At 37.3% G+C, this 19,297-nt stretch overlaps 1 protein-coding gene across 4 annotated transcripts in view; it reads left to right on the top strand.

Annotated features, from left to right (window-relative positions):
• Window positions 1-19,297, top strand: part of NEBL (nebulette) — a 342,127-nt gene that overhangs the window by 221,731 nt on the left and 101,099 nt on the right. Inside the window, exons 1-2 of one of the 4 annotated variants that reach the window (XM_036100133.2) lie at window positions 11,899-12,804; window positions 12,897-12,968. The exons of the other annotated variants lie outside the window; for them this stretch is intronic. Of the exons in view, the coding sequence (XP_035956026.2) occupies window positions 12,727-12,804; window positions 12,897-12,968 (150 nt within the window). The 5' untranslated portion in view covers window positions 11,899-12,726. Of the gene's footprint in view, window positions 1-11,898; window positions 12,805-12,896; window positions 12,969-19,297 lie in introns of those variants that run through there. 4 annotated transcript variants of the gene reach the window in all.

The raw sequence follows: 19,297 nt of genomic DNA, 5'->3' as shown, positions 1-19,297 counted from the left end.
GCCAGACTAGAAAACAGCGTAATGTTCTGTTATCAGTTCAGTGTGGAATATAATCTCAGGCATGTGTTCTTTTTTTAGTAGAATAGAAAGAACTTGAGCAGAAACCTCCCTGTAACATAGTTCATGAGTCAGTTATAATCTTCGTCAAACATGGCTCCAAATACCATCACTGATCCTGCCTCCGAAATAGAAACATCATAAAAGCCTGGAATGTACTGTGAGAGATATATTTTTGATGGTGTTTCGAAAACTAGTTAGTCCTTATATCATAAACCTTTAAACCTTTGAATATTTAAACAAAGACAATTTGTTTAAAAAGGACATTTGTTATTGCTGTGTTTTGAAAAGTTAAAAAAGAGAAATTAATACTGAATTTAAAGTATAATAAAAAATATACGTTAAATAAAGCACTTGTGAAAGCATAAAACTGTGCATAATTTTCTTTATAATAAAGTCTTTTGCAACTCTATCCCAGAAAATTTGATTTTATCATATAGATAATTTACCCCTTTCCAGGAACTTTTGTATTTTGACTTCGCCACACTTAATTGGCAATCAGATGATCTCTAAAAAAAAAATCTCATAATGTTTGTTAATAAGCAAATCTAAAGCTATTGTAATAAGTTTTTAAAAAATCCATATATATGAATATTTTAATATAGGATAATACAATTTAGTTATTTATTCTGATCGAATTAAAATCCGAAGTTTCCCTAACTCATGACTATTTGTACAAGAGAAAGTAAATATCATAAAGAATTATCAAAGGAAATACATATGTAGTGATTTTAAATCTTAAAATAAGGAACCAAGTACAGCCTTGATCAGATGCACATGTAGTAATATTTCTGTAGAAAGATTATTTCATAGGGTTATAATAGTGGTCTGGTATCAAGCTTAAAATCGTGAAAAAAGGTGTCCTTGCTACTTTGTTAATTTGTCAGCAAAATACCTCCTTTACAGCAAACTTTATACTTAAGTAAAAATTTTGACACAAAAGAGACCCTCATAGTGTGATTACTCTTTAAAGAGTTCACTTTTATTGGATAGTTTGTCATAGAAAACCTTGAAAGTAGCTATTCTGTGCTTTAAAAATAGATTTACAAGAAATGGCTGGAACTCATACATTTAAAAAATAAATGATCTTGTCAAATGAACTTTGAATTTTCAGCCCAGAGTGCGTGTAAGACCAGCATTTCTTTACCACAATTATTATTGTCCTTATATTTTGGGATGAATTTTTCCTAGTATAAGTCTAGAGAATTCAGTTTTTTGGCAAATTATCTTTATCACTTATGTGTAAATCAGGGAAAGCATGCTATGAAAGTCACTACTATCACACCATTTTCAACGAATACTTGCAATATTCTGAATTTTTAGTGTTTTTTAAAATTTTTATTGAGGCATAATTGACATATACCATTATATTAGTTTCAGGTGTAGAACATGCTGATTCAATATTTGTATACACTGTGAAATGATCACAATAAGTCTAGTTAATATCCATCACCATACAGTTACAAAAAAATTTTTTTCTTGTAATGAAAACTTCTAAGATTTACTCTCTTAGCAAATTTCAAATGCACAATACAGTGTTATTATCTATAGCCACCATGCCATATATTATATCCCTGTGAATTATTATTTTATAGCTGGAAATTGATACTTTTTGATCCCTTTCACCCAACTCACCCATGCCCCACTGCCTGCCTCTGACAACTACCAGTAATCTGAGCTTGGTTTGGTGTGGGTTTTTTGTTTTTGTTTTTTTTAGATTCCACATATAATGAGATCATATGGTATTTGTCTTTCTCTGGTATTTTATTTATTTTAGTTCATTTAACATAACATCCTCAAGATCCATCCATGTTGTCACAGATGGCAAGGATTCCTTCCTTTTTATGGCTGAATAATGTTCCATTATATATATATATATATATACACCACATTTTCTTTATCCATTCAATAGACACTTAGGTAGTTTCCATATCTTGACCATTGTAAATAATGCTGGCGTGAACATGAGCAGATCTTTTTGAGTTAGTGTTTCTTGTTTCTTTCAGATAAATGCCCAGAGGTGGAATTGCTGGATCATACGGTATTTCTTTTTTTCTTTTTCTTTTTTGAAGAAACTCCATACTGTTTAAGCTGTTATTCATTGAATCCTTTTAAAAGAAAACTCACCAAATCTTTTTGGCTGTCAAGGCAGCTATGTAGAAAGGGTAGGCTCTACTTAAAGGCAGTAAAATCTTCCTTTTAAATTATTCTCCACTCCCTTTCCTTCATTTGTGTGTGCAATATCTTCTATGCATTTGAATTGTGTTTAAGAGTACCACAAACACAGACTTTATGATCTCAGGACATAGTGATCAGTAGAGAAAAAGTGTTATTCAAATAAATTTGAAATCTTATTTGTTAGTGTGATTTCATCAACGTACAGTTACAGAACAGAATATACTTGAAATGCCTATTTTAAAATTTGGCAGATTAATTTCTCAGGTTGACTGGCAGCCTTTGGTCCATATGCTATGAGATATAGGCCTTAATTGTTGTTACTTACAGTGTTTTGTGTTGCTGGCTCATGTCAGCTCATCTGAGCCAGTTGTACTCAGCCATCCATTCCTTCCTTCCCGCCCTCCCTCCCTCATTTCCTTCCTCCTTCCTTCCTTCCTTCCTTCCCTCCCTCCCTCCCTTCCCTTCTTCTCTGGGGGAGATGGTTGTTAAGTATTTTCCAGCTTACTACTGCTTATACATTTTCCATTAATTAATAAAAATCAGGAAAGTTTCTCAAATTAGGTTCCTGCCAGGTCCAGGATGCTCTGAATGCTTCATTATTACCTGCTTTACCATCACTTCTGACTCCTGGGGAGTTCTTATTTTTGCCAATCGTAGGAATCCAATTGTCCCCATACCACAATTACTCTTCCTTTAAATCACTGTCAGTAATGACAATTCCTTGGTAGTTGGAAATTGAAAAAGATGATAGAAAATAATAATAATATCACTACCAGGAAGAAATAAAAGTCATTGAGTGTTCTATTGTTCTATGTGTCCATAGATTTTTTTTTTTTTTTAAAGATTTTATTTATTTATTTGACAGAGTGAGAGACAGCGAGAGAGGGAACACAAGCAGTGGGGGAGTGGGAGAAGGAGAAGCAGGCTTCCCGCCGAGCAGGGAGCCCGATGCGGGGCTCGATCCCAGGACCTTGGGATCATGACCTGAGCCGAAGGCAGACCTTTAACGACTGAGCCACCCAGGCGCCCCTATGTGTCCATAGATTTTACACAGATTGAAACAGTATAGACCTGAGTTGGAATCTCTTAGTGTGAGAACTTGGGCAAGTTACCCACTCCCGGTCCCAGTGTCTCATCTGTGAAATGGGTGTTGTGAGGATTAAATGGGATTTTATATGTAGAGCCCACTGTCACCGTGCTTGGCATACAGTGGTCACCCTTCTGTGCCCTCTCCTAGTACCAAGCAGGGAGCTTCTAAGAGTTCTTGACTGCCTTCCATTTTTGTATAAAGTTTAACTTTCTCCAGAATTTTCAGCAGAGCTTGGGTGAGGAATAACACAATTATAAATCAAGTCCTTGGATATCACTTCATGTAACAGTAATTTTGATTCAAAGCACTTCATTGCATTTAGATATTATTGAAGATCCTAGCAGTTACAAAATATCCACTTTTGCTGGTTCCATGGAGAAAAGAAGCTGGGTCCTCTGTGGAACAGAAATAAGAGATACTGCGTTTCCTTTCATTGCTCAAGGGCTTTTCTGTTGAGAATTTGAAAATTTAAAGTTTTTAATAGAAAAAAAATCTCATTTCAGTAAAACACTTAGCTTCTTTAAATGATCTATCAGTCTCTTTAGTAAAGTATTATTGTAATACTGCTTTATAACATGGTTTAAAAAGGATTTACCTAGCCCAACTGATAAGCAGTTGCTGGTGTGTTTTAAATTGGGTTATATGAGTTCAAAATGGGAGGACCAATGGAGGATATTTCACTATTTGGACTTTTTTATATTTAGGTAGAGAAATAAAGAGTGAATATCTATTATTCACTCATATAATCATCTATTTATTAGGTAGATAATTAAAGAGTGAATATTTATCCTGAAAACTGCTGGGGCTTTAAATATGTCATTCTCATTAATGAAACAAGATAGCATTTTGAAAATACACCTTTGGTGAAGTTAATTAAAACATCATTTAAAGAGTTAATTCATTATTTATAAGAACAATTTAAACCTTTAATAAAATACATTCCCATACAGAGGACTCTGATTTAAATAGGTCTGGAAATGAAATTAGATTGCAATTTTTATTGCTTGCTTATTAGGATTCTGAAATTCTCATCTTAAGAAGTTTAATATTAAATGTATCTTTTTCACATTTAAGGTATATACAATCAAAATGAAAAAGAGCTAGTGATTTACAGTCTTATGACATTACATACAGCTACACTGTGCATATTGGATAATCACTATCCACTAAGAGCTCATCTGAATTGAGATGTACTGGAAATGTAAAATTAAAATACACTGGATTTCAAAGACAGTATAAAAAAATGTAAAATATCCCAGTCCTTTTGATATTGATCACCTGTTCAAATGATAATATTCCGGATAAATTGAGTTGAATCAACTATATCATTATAATCAATGTGATATGTTTCTTTTTTTAATGTGGCAACTAAAATATTTAAGATTACATATGTAGGTCACATTATATTTCTATTAGACAGAGCTGCTCCAGAGAATGATTTCTGAAATAGTTAAAACATCACAGGTAACCATTGCCTGAGGGATGCTACTTTAGGAGCAAATAAAAAATATGCCAAACATATTGGGGTTATGAAGGAAAATTTCACACACACAGTTTGAGAAAAAAAAAAAAGGATGGAGAAAATCATCTATAGGTATAAAGTATAAAATAGGATAGAAAATAGACATCTATAAAATTAATTGAACATTGATAGAAATTCTTTAAAACATGCTGCTACTTTCTTGAAATGTAGGTTTTATAAGTCCAACAAATTTTATCATAGTCTAAGAAAATTCATATATTTCACTGAATATACTAGAGAATATTGACTATCATATGTATATTCAGTATCTGAAATATCCCCGGGATGCAATGCTTATTACAGCTCATGGCATAAAGTAGATGCTCAATCAATATTTGATGAACGAATATGTGATTGCTATAGGAGAGATGGGTAGAGATGTTTATCGATTTTGTTCATTGATTATCTGAGGAGATTAAAATAGTGCCTGGCCCATAGAATGCACACAAAAATATTGGTGCATGGTGAAATAAATGAAGACAGACACACACACACATATTAAGTAATAAAGAAGGTAAAGTACTCAGAAATTACCCCCAATATATGTTCAACTAGTCCTCACTATTCAAAGGGTACCAATTGTTTTAAAACATCACTATACAGCTGTTTTAATTATGCATTTGCTTTAACTATGATCCTATTTTGATATTATGTTATATTTTGAGTTATACATCCATGGAAACAATTGGAATAAGAAAGAAGCAGAAATTAGAGCTTCAAAAGTTCTGAACTTGTGAGGATCAGTTGTGTTTTTTCTCTGGCTTACAACTATGGTGAAATCATGATCTCAGGGTCCTGGGATTGAGCCCCATGTTGGGCTCCCTGCTTTGAAGGGAGTCTGCTTCTTCCTCTCCTTCTCCCCCTCCCCGCACCCCGGCTTGTGTGTGCTCTCTCCCTCTCTCAAATAAATAAGTAAAATCTTAAAAAAAAATCATGATTTCAGGATAAAACAAATCCTTAGTGAACATAGGTATAGTAATTGGATGCTATAAGGTTTCTGCTGAAGCATTGATATTTATTTAGGAAAGAGTAGAAAAAAATAGGTGCATTCCAATAATAAACTTGTAATTGTAGAAGTGTGGAAGTGTGAAATTTGTATTTTAAACACATTTAACATAAATTCCATTTATTTGGGGGGATATATAACACACATGTATTTCCCTTGAATATTTTTCTTCATTAAACTAACAAACCTGGAAGTGATTTCTTCACTATGAATTTTCATGAATTCCAGATACACAGTGTATTTAAATTGGCTAATGGTAAAATGAAGGGGTAAAAATTAAATCCGAGGCATATGAAGGGAATAGAGGAGGTGTAAAGGTGCTGTTTCCGCAGTTAATTGACCAGGAACTGTGTTGTTTGTAAAGGATTCATGGTTCAAACTGGCTTAAGCTTTTTGTGTTAGGATAAGTGATTTCCGCCCATTTACTTCATCAGTCTGTCCCCTGAGGTCCCTCTGCTGTCCTCTTCTCTCTCCATTGTATTCTCCAGTGACATTGAACTTTTGGTTCCTCCAACTCTTGTCTCTGGGTCTTTGCAAATGCTCTTTGGATGCATTCCCTAAACCCCATCACTCTGTCTAATTCTGGCTTAAATATCCTCTCTAGGGGGAGATCTGCCCATTGCTTGGTTTCTACTAAGTCTTCTTGTTATGAGCTCATGTAACTCCCCAATTTCCCTTTAAGGAACATCATTACACTCTCTCCAAAAGGGGCAAAATCGTCTAGCTTTGCGTGTGTTTATGTAAATTATTGTTCTAATGGCTGTCTGTTTTAATGTGCTCTACAACCCCCAAACCTTCCCTTCTTTGCTTAGAATTTGAGGATTTTCTCATTTTAAAAAATATCTGAGGGGCGCCTGGGTGGCTCAGTCGTTAAACGTCTGCCTTCGGCTCAGGTCACGATCCCAGGGTGCTGGGATCAAGCCGGCGTCGGGCTCCCTGCTCCGCGGGGAGCCTGCTTCTTCCTCTCCCACTCCCCCTGCTTGTGTTCCTGCTCTTGCTATCTCTCTGTGTGTCAAGTAGATAAATAAAATCTAAAAAAAAAAAAAAAAAAAACCTGATTTTTTTACCCCTGAAAACATGACAAAAACAGCTTTTCTCCATAAACGACTAGGAAATCATTTACTTCCCCGTGTTTTCATAAAATTCATAAATCTTGTCCCTGCTTAGGACATGTTATGAGTTAATTGGTAGGACATCTATCTCTGAAGAGTTAAAAAATTGCCAACAGTGATCAAGCCCGCGCGCTCTCTCTGGCTCTTGATATGGTGTTGACAGCCAAGCAAAGAGCTTCTTCAATAAATCCACTCTCATATTCAAGTTTTTCCAGATGTGAGAAGTAATTAAGTCTTTGCATTTATTGAGGCCTTGTATGCTTTTCAAGAGGGAACTAACTGGCAGCTGTGGTGAATTAACTCTGCTCCAGTGCATGTGTATGTGTTGTGTGTGTGTGTGTGCATGTGTGTGTGTGTGTGTGTGTTTGTGTGTTGTGTGAGAATGTACGTATATACAAGCACACATGTGGCATTTGCCAATAGTCAAGCGAAATCAGACCCGAGAACAAAACACAACAAAGAGCTAATTTCAATAAACACCAAACATTGTTACAACTGTATTTCACAGTGGAGAGCCGAGCGCTTTGTCCGGTGATAACTTCTTTTCTACTTTTGCCAAATGTTGAAGGAAAGCAATGAGGATAATTAAAGCATTTCTATCTGTTAAAGGATATTTTTTTAAAAAAATGGTGAAATCACGATTCTCATGAAACACAAAATAAACACATTTAAAATATTTTAACTCATTAGTGAATGAGGGCACCAGTAAGAAGTTAAGATTGGTTCAAAGGTGAATTTGGAGAATTAGTAATAAGGAATTGCTGAAATGAATTTAGAAATAAAGGCAAAAAGCTCTATTGACAGGACCAGTAATCAATTGCTTTTCCCCAGGACACAATTAATTTGCATTTGTATGGATAAAGCATCATTAGCATTGTTACCAGTTTTTAACATTTTATGGTCTCATGAGGCAGTTCAGACAGCAAAAGGCCAAATTACCCAGAAGGTAACACTAGATAACACAGGAGGTAAATTTTTTTTTTTTTGCCAGTTTCAAAGTCTTTCACAATTCTTCCTGACACATCTCACACGAAATTCTAGGAGAGGGATACTTTTTGGTATAGCCAAGCTGTTTGATTGAGCCTAACCCTTTGGTTCTGGTTACAAGGCTTACAGAGGCCACTCAGACCTTGGGCTTCTCCCAGGAGGAAGGCCTGTGGAAGTGACTGTATGAGCTTCACTGTTGTTCATACTGAACTAATGTCTCAAGTAAGCAGTGAATTAAATCAAAGTCCTTCAGTTCGCTGGATGCTCATGTAAATGTGGACTCTGAATGAGAACACATGCCCCTCAGTCAATACATCTGGAACAATACTTTTGATTTTGGCATCCCAACCACACCCGACCCGGAAATTGTGCCAAAAATGATTTGCAGTTTCTTGTTGTTCTCCTCCTCTGACACCAGTTTAGATATATAGCTCTCATTTGTGAATAGGATCTCTACTTGTGAAAACAGGAATATGAATACAAAAAAAACCCCATTCTATTAAATCTTATTTTAATGGCATAATTAGTAATGGTGACAATTATTCAGGTTCCTTTGTATTCTTTTGATTTCTAATTAACAAACAGTAATGAAACAACCATTAAAAAGGAGAAGATGGGTTTAATGAATGTAAATTGTAAAAATAGATTGGGCTAATATTAAGCGAAGCTCTTGTCTTCTATAAAGAAGACAAATTGCCCAAGAGAGCATACATTTCTGGTTTGAAGAAACAATTTCATCCCCTCATCTACCAGTAAAGTTCTCTTTTGGACAGTTGCCAAACCGTGAGGAACTATGTGAGGCAGAAGTAAAACGGGTTCAGGGGTTCAACTGAGACTTCTGGGAGGTAGTCATAAAAAAAAAAAAAAAAAAAAGAAGGAAAGAAAGAAAGAAAAGAAAAAACCCAGGCAACTGAAAACAAGTCTGTGAAAGACTGCCAAGACAGGTAAACAAGTCAGATGAACTAATTCCTCTCTCACCTAACCATTCAGGGGGAATATTTTGTAATAAGAAATCTTGAATTGATTCCTAAGGTGGAAAAATTCAGTTTATCTCTGGAAGTTTTCCCTCAACTCAGAACTGAATCTCCATCTATTACACAATAAGCATTTTCATTTGCAAGTCTCTCATCACCATGTTGGCAAAAAGCACGTGTTCTATCACTATCAAGAAAAGAGGAAAAAGTGATATAAGTATGAAACATTGATCACAATCTGGGCAATTCTTCCTGCACATGACCTTAAGAGCCCTGCAGACAGGGGAACTCTGCAGGACAGGTGTTGTTGGTACACAGGAGTTTCCTTGGCCAGGGGCTCTGTCCCAAGACCTGAATCACTCCTGGGACCTGGCAGTTGCTATGGAAATACATTTGCTTACACAAAAACATCAAACTCTAAACAGATTAAAGACTTTTGGGAGCACCTGTGTGGCTCAGTCGGTTAAGCGTCTGCCTTCAACTCAGGTCATGATCCCAGAGTCCTGGGATCAAGCCCCTATTGGGCTCCCTGCTCAGTGGGGAGTCTGCTTCTCCCTCTCCCTCTCCCTCTCTCTCTCTCTCTCAAATAAATAAAACCTTAAAAAAAAAAAAAAGACTTCTGTATTGTAATATGCAAGTTAGCCCTTATCTTTAGGCTGTTAGGCTGTATGAGGCTCTTCTGGCCTTTAAACACATACTGATATTGTAGAGTCTTACCCTGTGAAATGAGAAGACCCTTTCATATCAAGTGCTTTTCCTGGAACTGTATAACTTTGTTGGACAGTTGACAAATCTTGTGTTTATGAGAAGCTTTGCTATTTTTTAACTGCTTTGCTTTTAATAACTTCTGGCAATTTGGTTTTTCTCTTTAACTATGGAGAATTAGGGTGGAGAGGGATTAAAAAATTTGCCCTAGAAGATGTGGGAGAGTCATAGAGGGAAGTCGAGGGTCTTGCCATAAATAATGTGATCCCCATGTTGGTCTCATTCAGTATGAGGGCATGGGTAGAGTACTAAAGTAAGAGGTAGGCAATATACGTAAAGTACACAATAAGCAAAAGGGATTGGCAGTTATACTGATATTCCCTTATTGGGGTGCCCCAAAGTGAAGATATATATTAAACAGGACATTTAACTTGGTTAAAAAAAAAAGAGGGAAATAGGGAATTTTGAAACATGATAGCTATCCATGAAGAACTTTCTTCTTATTTCCCAAGTTGCATCTGGGAGCTACTGACAAGAGAGCTTTGCTGTGATAAAGTGCAAGGCTTAAAATGTTTTCAAGAAAACTTTATATGAATTTTATATCATACTTACAGGAGAGAGGAAAAAAAAAGAAGATACATTCAATCAGAAGAAATAATGTATGCAGCTTGCCAAACAATCCATTAAGGGGTTCATCCAGCACGTCTTGAATGATGTTTTTTTTTTTTTTCCCTGCCTTATCTTAGCACAGACTGTGTTTTATTCACCATTACATCCCCAGCACCAAGCACAGTCAGTGTCTGACGTAGCAACGCTTATTTAAATGAATGAACATACAGCTCTGATTAAGTTTTGGTCCTGGTATTCCATTGAGTAACTTTGTGAATGAGACAAATAATTAATTTCTCTTGGTCTTAATTTTGTCCTCTGTAAAAGAGAGGGCTTTTAGTAAGATGGATTTCTTAAGGATCCCTCTGGGTTTAAAATTCTGACTCTAAAATCCACAAATGGAAAATGTGTGTTTACCTTGCATATGGTGTTTGGTTTTGCTTTCAGAACTTCTGTGTATAATCTCAACAGGTTATTTTCTTCCAGCACAGTGGAGAGTCAATAAGCACGTATTACATGATGGGAAATGAGGAAAAGCAACCGTTGAAGTCCACTGAAGGTAACTCACTATGGGATTAGATGTCACCATGAGCGAAACAAGTCATCTGAAGCAGCTTTGGTGAAATTTTCTCCCCATGCTTCTAGAAGTTTGATAGAAAAGCTTACAGAAATTGCTCTTCCCTTTTTCCAAATAAAGATAATGTGATAGATCTTCTGTAGAATATTAGAACAGTCTTTTGGCAGAAGACTTGAGGGAAACAGAGGTCAGACATTCTGCTCCCTTATGGAACAAATATAATGTGCAGAGAGATTCCTTGTAGAATTCTCTACACAGCTATGTTTAAAATAACATAGTTGTTACTTTAAAAGTGAAGGTTTCCAAATTCAGCACCCTTGGGGACTTCTTTTTGGCATTTTGCTAGTAAGCAGGATATGTGATGCCATTAAGTTAGCTTGTATCAAAAATCATCTCATGAAAAGACCAACAACTATTCTAGAATACATTATTTTTTCAGAGTAGGATAATGTTTCCCTAAGTAATACTTCACAGAAGAATGTTAATTTTCTGGAGCATCGGGTATCATTAAAAAATGGTAGGTAAGTAGGTAGATAAGATTAGATTAGATGAATAGGATTTCATGTTTCAGAAATGCTGGATTAAGAAAACCTAACCAGTTTTCTTGGTTGTGGGTCTTGGAGTTTCTGATTTGTCATTATGCCATGTGGATCTCTAAGTCACAGGGGTAGAGATGAATTTACAGGTTTTTCCAAACATACTTGCTTAAGAAACCTCCTTCCCCCTCCAGAGTATTCTGTGGAATTTTAGCCTCCTGGAAAACAATTTGAGGAATAATCTATATCATATAGATGTTAGAATATTTTTCTTGTCAGAATTTTTAGTTTAGGTAAGGCCAAGGCAATTAAGAAGAAAATTAATAATGACAAATTATGAGTTGCATAGACCCTTGTTATTGCCTAAGGTGACAATAAAGGATTTTTTGAGAAATATATTTTTAATTATATAACTGATGACACATGTTACATTATAAATATTTTTCCAAACTTTTCCAGGCATGCAGTACACATTGAGGAATATATAAAGAGTGAATATTTTATAATATAAAAGCTAGTGAATTTATAAAAATTGACACAATGGGCAGAATTGGAAGAGCACGGTTATTATTTTTTGAAACAATGATGTTTCTAGATTCTTAAATGATATATCAACCTATGTTAATTGCAACTTCTCATGTTTAATGATGTTTACAATTAAAATAATACAATAGCAATATAAGATTAATGGTCATAATTAACTCAGAATAGATTCTTTGAAGTGGTTCAAAGGGCTTTTCATAATAAATTACTAGCCTTTAATCAGCTAATTTAAAGTTAGTACCTTTTAGAATGTGAGAAGTATGTGTTTGTCTCATAAAAAATTTAACTTAGGTTTCAATGATCTGGATTCACTATACCAAATCCGAGATATGTCTGACGTCCCAGCAAAAGCTTTATTTAGATGGAGTTGAGAAGTCTGAGATAACAGGCTTTGGGCCGTGCTATCTTGAGTGTTATAGTGGAGTCATTTTTCCCACAATCTTTAAGTTTCTCTCAAACTATTTTATGAATGAATTAAATTAGTGAAATATAAATAAATGGTCTCTTTTGGATTGCTTACCCAGTTTAGAGAATGTTGACTTTAAAAGGTCACAAAATTGAATTTTGCCCATTGGAGTGGTATTTCCACTTGGGAGGCTTGACCTGGCTGACCTCCGCAATCCCATCCATCCACTCACACGCAGTTGTGATAAGAGGGTGAAGTGTGAGCTAAATAGGGATGAGGCCTGGGCAAGGTCATTTCTGCCAGAACACCAGAGACTCCAAGAGCTCAAAGGTGCTGTAGTACAGAGAAAGGGGCTGTTCCCAAGAATTCAAAAAAAAAAAAGAAAAGAAAAGAAAAGAAAAAAACCTCTATACGTAGAGTAAAAATGAGGGTCCCTATATTTGAGGATGTAAAAGATGAAATGGAAGAGGGAAAAACAGAGGAAGAAGATGAAAATGACACGGTAAGTGGGAACACACCAGCTGAAGAAGGATATTTGTTCCTCTAAGTTGATCTTTAGAGAAAAATGTTTCCTTTCCTTGTTTTTCTGGACAGGTGTTTTTTAAGCCTATTATTGAAGACCTAAGGATGGAATTGGCCAGAAAATGCACCAAACTCATTAGTGATGTAAGTGGCTTAAGGAATTTTTTTCTTATTTTGCACTGTGTGTGTGGCACTATTATGTCATCGAATCATTGAGTTGGGGAGAAAACCCTGCAATCATCTGTTAAAACACAATTATTTTCCAGGTCATGGAACTAAGTCCAGAAATTTGCGTTGATTTCCTCAAGGTCACCTATACAGAGAATTTCTGTAGGAGCAGTCTCCGTGGTCTTAATCCAGAGTGCTGTCCCTTATGAATTTCACTGTCACTCTGGCATGAAATCATAAAGCATTGAAATTTCAGAGCACATTCCGTGTGTGAACCACAAAGCCTTTTAAAATTTGTATGGTGATGGAATTTATTTCGGGAAGATCTCTGTCTAAATGAATGTTTTTTTTAAAAAACATTTTGGGGATTTTTCGAGGACTCTGATGAATGCAATAGTTTTCAAAACCAGAAAACAAATACATAATTTTGTATATTGTATATATATATGTATATGTATATAAATACGTAAAATGTATTTATAATCTGGGGTTCATGGGCTACTGAACTGCATGGTAAGAATCCTGAACTAGATGATGACAGTATGAGTAAAAAGGAGCATTTTTCTCATGACTTTTTTCATTAACTGGGATCAGTGTATATCCTATCTCCGGGGAATCCTAGAATAGTAGAACTATGTAACATATATATACACTAGTAGTTATGTAATGGTAAACCAGTAAATACGTAAACTAGAATTCTAGAAGCACAAGGAAAAAGTATTGCTCACCAGGGAAGAGCATTTAGATGCTCCTCATTAACACGACTGTAAGAGAGTTGCCGGTGCAGAGGAGAGATGACTTGTGAAAAGTGAATAGGGCCTGGGTCTGTAGAGAAGTGAGCACAATACTGGCCGTTTCTGTTGTAGTTAATGAGCAAAGTGATCAGAATATTTTGCAAATGTTTGTTTTCAAAGGACGTCAATTCGGGAAAGTGGGGTGGTACTTTGGCATGTTCTCTGAAGTCAACCTGCCTACATCAATTTAACAGTAACGTTGGGGCAGGTTATGTAATGGGACTGGGCTCAGTTCCTCAAGGGCAACATCTATTACAGTTTCTTTAAGTAATGGTAACACATCTGAAATGTTTAGTGAACTGTCTGGAACATTGTGAGCACTCAAGAGATGTTAGTGTTTAGTAACTACTACATCTGTAAATTATTTTTGTATCCATCCAGTAACATTTTATATATGACTGTCTGTCTCCTTGTGGCTTGTCAGAAAGAGCCAGAGGATGGTGGGAATCATACTCTTTCCATATATTTGACGTGTAATGTAATTGAATTTTAAATAGAGTATTTCTTTGTGCTATTATTGAGAGTTCTAAGCTACTGCATGTGAAAGTTCTTTGTAAACTATAATAGTGATGGAATGATGACAACAACAGTAACATCAGCCTAGTTAAGATTTATCAAGGACTATATGCCAGGCATTGCAGCTTCTGAGATGGGTTCCACTGTTTTTCTCATTTTAGAGGTGAAGAAACAAAGACTCAGAGAGGTTACGTATCTTGCCTGGGTCACACAGTTAAGCAGTGGGGAAAAGGATTGAACACAAAGCCCTCTTGGCCTTAGCCATTCTGCTGTGTTTGCTCTTTCCGTGTATTTCCTTGCACAGTTTATCTTAGCTTTACTGTTATTGATTACACCAATATTGGTAATGGGAATGCTACTATTTAAAACCTGAAGTTTCATAACTCCAGAAATAGTACCTCTTCCAGCGTTGTTATGTTTTTTATTAAAGGGTAATTGTGGATGAGCTAAAGTATATTATATAAACCATTGGAACCGAAGTGGCAACTTCAGTGAGAAGGTGATTTTATTGGAGTTGTTTTGGATAAGATCATTTCTCAGTGACTGTAAAACCAACCTTATGGTGAGGGGCATGGCCTTTACCATTTTGCAAAAGCCAGAGCCCTGTTGGTCCTCTCCCATGTAGGAGAAATCAAATGCGTGGGAGTAATTTCTGTTTATTATAGATTTATGCTGCATGGCAGAATCTCTGTACTACTTAAATATTTAGGTCACAGATTGTGGCCTAATTTATATCTGTGTACATGTTCACCTTTTCTTTCAAAATAGAATTCCATACTTTTTAAGATACTATTTTTTTTTTAATTTTTGGAATTCGTATATTTACCAAAGAAGAGTCTGAACAAGGACTTCTTTTGTCTCCAAAACAAAACTAAAAAGAGGAGTTTGTACCATCATTCTAAAAACAAATTTTAATTTACACTTTCTGGAAGGACTTTATGTACTGGACCCAATAGAATTTCTAGGTTTTCGAAGTTTGGTTGAAAAGGTATTTAAGTACAAACTGCTTTATCCACGGTCAGCGTCATCGGTGTTTTTATATGGAGCTGATGAAATTACATTGGAAGTTCTCATGTCTATTCTATTGTCTGCCTTACTAGATGGTTGTCTAAAATGTGTATTTGAGTTGCGGCAGTCACGGAGCGGAAACCGATGTAGAAGTGGACGAAGGGTCCCAGGGAATTAGATGGGAGTTCCAGTTGAGGCCCTCTCCTGCTTCTGACGGTTCCCCTCAGTTAGTGCCCACATTTCATTTAGTGCAAGGGCCTTTTCCCGGGTCTCAAACGTAAAGACAAACCTTCAGGTCTATTCATTTGTTTTCCAATCCCTTGTATCCCAGAGGGGCATCTGTGTGCTTACCTGAGCCTTTTTGTCTGTTTGAAGGCAATCTGTTTGTAGCCCGCGTCCTCAGGTGAATTTGGTGTCTTGTTTGCCTGGTCTGCACGGGTCTTCACCTTGAAGCCGTGAGAAGCGGCCTCACGTTCCGTTCACCAAACCATACAGCTAGTGGGCCACACACCTGGGATTTGAAACAAGGTCTGCCCGACTCCCAGACCTTGGCCATCATCATGTCGTTCCGCTTCTGCTGTGTGCCAGGCGCCCCACATATAGTACTGTGTTCTGTGTCACTAATGTTGCATAGGAATGATCTAGAAGTAAGTCCAGGGACTTACAGTTCTCCCTAGAAAGAAATGGATGTTTTTCAGGTCAGGTGGCTTCACTATGGGGCATCAGTGTGAGGCATTTTTCCATTTTTTTTTTGCTCTACCTGGGTTCCCTCTGCATAACTCACTTCCCCAAATTACCTGGTCCTCTGAGGTCGCCTCTTTTATTTTTCTGTTAACCACATAATGCTTTTTATTCCCCCAGATATTCTCTCTCTCTGGGCCTATTGGTCAACTATCTAATGAATTCCTTGAATAAGTCAAACCTATTAACTATATTGAGCCATCAGAATCATGGATCTAGTAGCCTTTTGTCAGGTGGTCGTAGAACATATTAGGTTAAAGGAGATATTTTTGTGTGTTTCCTATAAATTAGGCATCAAGAGTGTCTGCAGAGCAAGTTTGGCCACATCTGCATGAAGCTTGTGACCCAGTGTTTTGGTTCAACCCCTTTGAGGGTATTCACTCGCATGGCAGCAGAAAGAATATTTTCCAGGCAAATGAACATTGTTGTGGGTAAATCCTTCCAGTGCTAAAAGCATCAGATTCCACGACTATCCCTCCAGGGAGAGCTCTGATTGTGTTAAGAGAACCTGCCATAGCAGCCTTAGCTTGGCGCGTCCTCCGCCCCATCACCGCAGAGTGAGGGGACTGCTGCTCTCTCTTCCAGGGCTCGATCCATTGAGCCAATATGGCTCCATTTGACAGAAGATTTTCTCGATACTTTTGGTTAAGAGTGCCTGGGAAAGGAGGGACGCCTGGGTGTCTCAGTTAGCTAAGTGTCTGACTTTGGCTCCCGTCATGATCTCAGGGTCCTGGGATCCAGCCCCGTGTCAGGCTCCCCACTCCGTGGGTCATCTGCTTGTCTCCTTCCCCTCTGCCCCTACCCCTGCTCACATTCTTTGTCTCTCTTAAATAAATAAATAAAATCTTAAAAAAAAAAGAGTACCTGTAAAAGGAAATATCCTCAGACATTTCTACATCTGTCATCCAAGGTCAGCCATTAGCTACGGTCATACCAAGTGAGAGACTGGCCTAAGAGGAGAAAGCATCACCGAACTGATTTAACTCTAACTGTAGTTGAGACATGGTGGGATTAATGGGTGTGGTCAGAGCAGAAGGTAAATATTTGGGGTGTCTTACTGAGTATTAAGTCATCAACTTTGCCCACCTTTTTTTTTTTTTTCCTATTAGAAAGTAACTTGGATAGTATCTTGGTCATGAGTGCAGATGGCCACCAGTGACAGGAAGACCCTAACATAGAAGCTTAACATATAGGTGGGATTTTTCATTCTCACATAATGAAGTGTGGAGGTAAAGGGTCCAGTCTTGGTATGGTGGATACTCTCAGGCTCTCAGGTTCCTTTCCTTCTGCTTTGTCATCATTAGTATGGTGACTTATTGCCTTGTGATGACTTCATGGCTGTTGCATCCCTATGACTGGGAAAGGTGGAAGAGCAAAGTGTCAAAGGGCTGAGCCAGCAAGTCTTTCCCCTTTGCCCCAGAAACACCAGGAACACTGCTGGGAAGACTTCTATAAATGTCCTGTGGCCAGAGCTGGACACCAGGGGAGGCCAGTCGCTGGCCAAGGGGAAGGAGCAAACCGTGTCTGACTTAGAGCAACTCATCCTCTGGGACTGGGGCAAGGGTCTGGCTACTCTCATAAATACATCTGGGTTCTGTTATTGGGAAAGAATGGGGTCGCATAGGCAGTCTATCCAATAGATGGGGCCATGGCTCTGTAGGAAGTGGCCGTCTATTTAGTGATTTTATTTCACCTGGGATGTTGTGTCCCTCACTGGTGTAGTTCCCACCCGTCTATCTTTTTCTATTATCTTGGTAGAGGAAGGCTAACACTATGTAGCATTCTTTATATAAAAATGTAAGATCATTTGCTTATCGTGACTCATGTAAAATTCATTAGAAATACAATAGGAGTGACAATAAGCAAATAATACGTGTGTGGGTGTGTATGTATGTGTGTGTGTACCTATCTTTTAAAGACCAAAGAAAGGACTGGAGACCCCACTTAAGACTGAACTATTTGCCTGCACAGTGAAGGAACTAAATACTTCACCCTTATCGTGTGCTCTTCTCCTGAACATTCTGCTCAGGTCAGAGCCTATCGGGGGGCCCCGTGGACGTGGCACACACCACTGCAGTCAAGAATGTGACTGTGAGGGGGAGAAGATAGTGGCAAAAGATAAAAATAATGAGCCAAACTTAAACCTAATGATAGGTTATTTTCTCTCACACTTAATTATATAACGGGGATACTTTTTTTTCTCTCCTTATGATCAAAATAGCCTACTATTTATCATACTGCCATTAACTGTTTAATTACTAGTGACTGAGGAGGGTGATTTGCAGAGCCCTAAAATTAGGGCTAATCTCTGAGAAGAAAAAAAAAGTAATTTAGAGCTCAGATAAGATAAATATGTTCCAGTGTTGATTTCATGAATAAAGCAAATGTTTAATGCGGTAGGCGTCTCATACCTAAGAGTCACAGCAGTGAGATACGGTATTTTGCTTAGTATGTTCCTATCTGGTCACACCTCAGGTCGAATTATGCCCCTCAAGTCAGGTTTACATGTGGCAAAATCTCTATGTAATGTTAGTGTTGCAACATCGTGTTAGTCATGTCCTTTAAGAACCAGGTATATGGTCAACTCAACTTCACTTTTAGGTTATAATTAGGGAGACCATGTAATTTATCATCTGAACTGGGACATTTTTTTCAGCATAAGTATTTACAGTTTTGGGTAGATAAACATGACTTTATTACAGGGTGATACAACTTTTAGCAAATTACCTTCATCCTCTCAACTGGTCATAAATTTTGCCTCACCAGTTTTCAGATTGAGTGGCAATTAGCATGAGAGTGGGATTACATTTTAGGGCCTTGCCCATATAGTTCCTGACTTCACCTCATGTGTTCATGCAGGGTCTCCCCCCAGAGTAACAATTCTGGCCTCTCCTCAAGGGGAAAAGAGTAACTCCTTTTACTACTGAGTTTGAGAGAAGAAATGAGCATGCTCAGTTCAGCCTCTCTGGACTTTCTCTAGTGCATCTGCCTATCCATAGCATTCTGGAATGATCTCCACCATGTGGCAAGCTTTCAGGGCAGGTTCTGCTCTTGTTGGGGAGGGGAGGCAGATAGGGAGGCCTATGGGTGCCCCTAAATTGGGTAAGTTTGATTTGAGCAGAATTAATTAGTATAAAGGAAGCTCATCATGGCTACTGTCTGAGCCCCTTCCTCTAATTCAGCATGTATAGGTAATGATGCTAACAGTCATCTCCACTTGTTTGATTTCTGCCTCTACTTCTTAAT

Source organism: Halichoerus grypus, chromosome 6 (assembly GCF_964656455.1).
Source record: "Halichoerus grypus chromosome 6, mHalGry1.hap1.1, whole genome shotgun sequence".
NCBI lineage: Eukaryota > Metazoa > Chordata > Mammalia > Carnivora > Phocidae > Halichoerus > Halichoerus grypus.
Note: the sequence above shows the minus strand (reverse complement) of the source record. Positions and strands in the feature narration are given on the sequence as shown.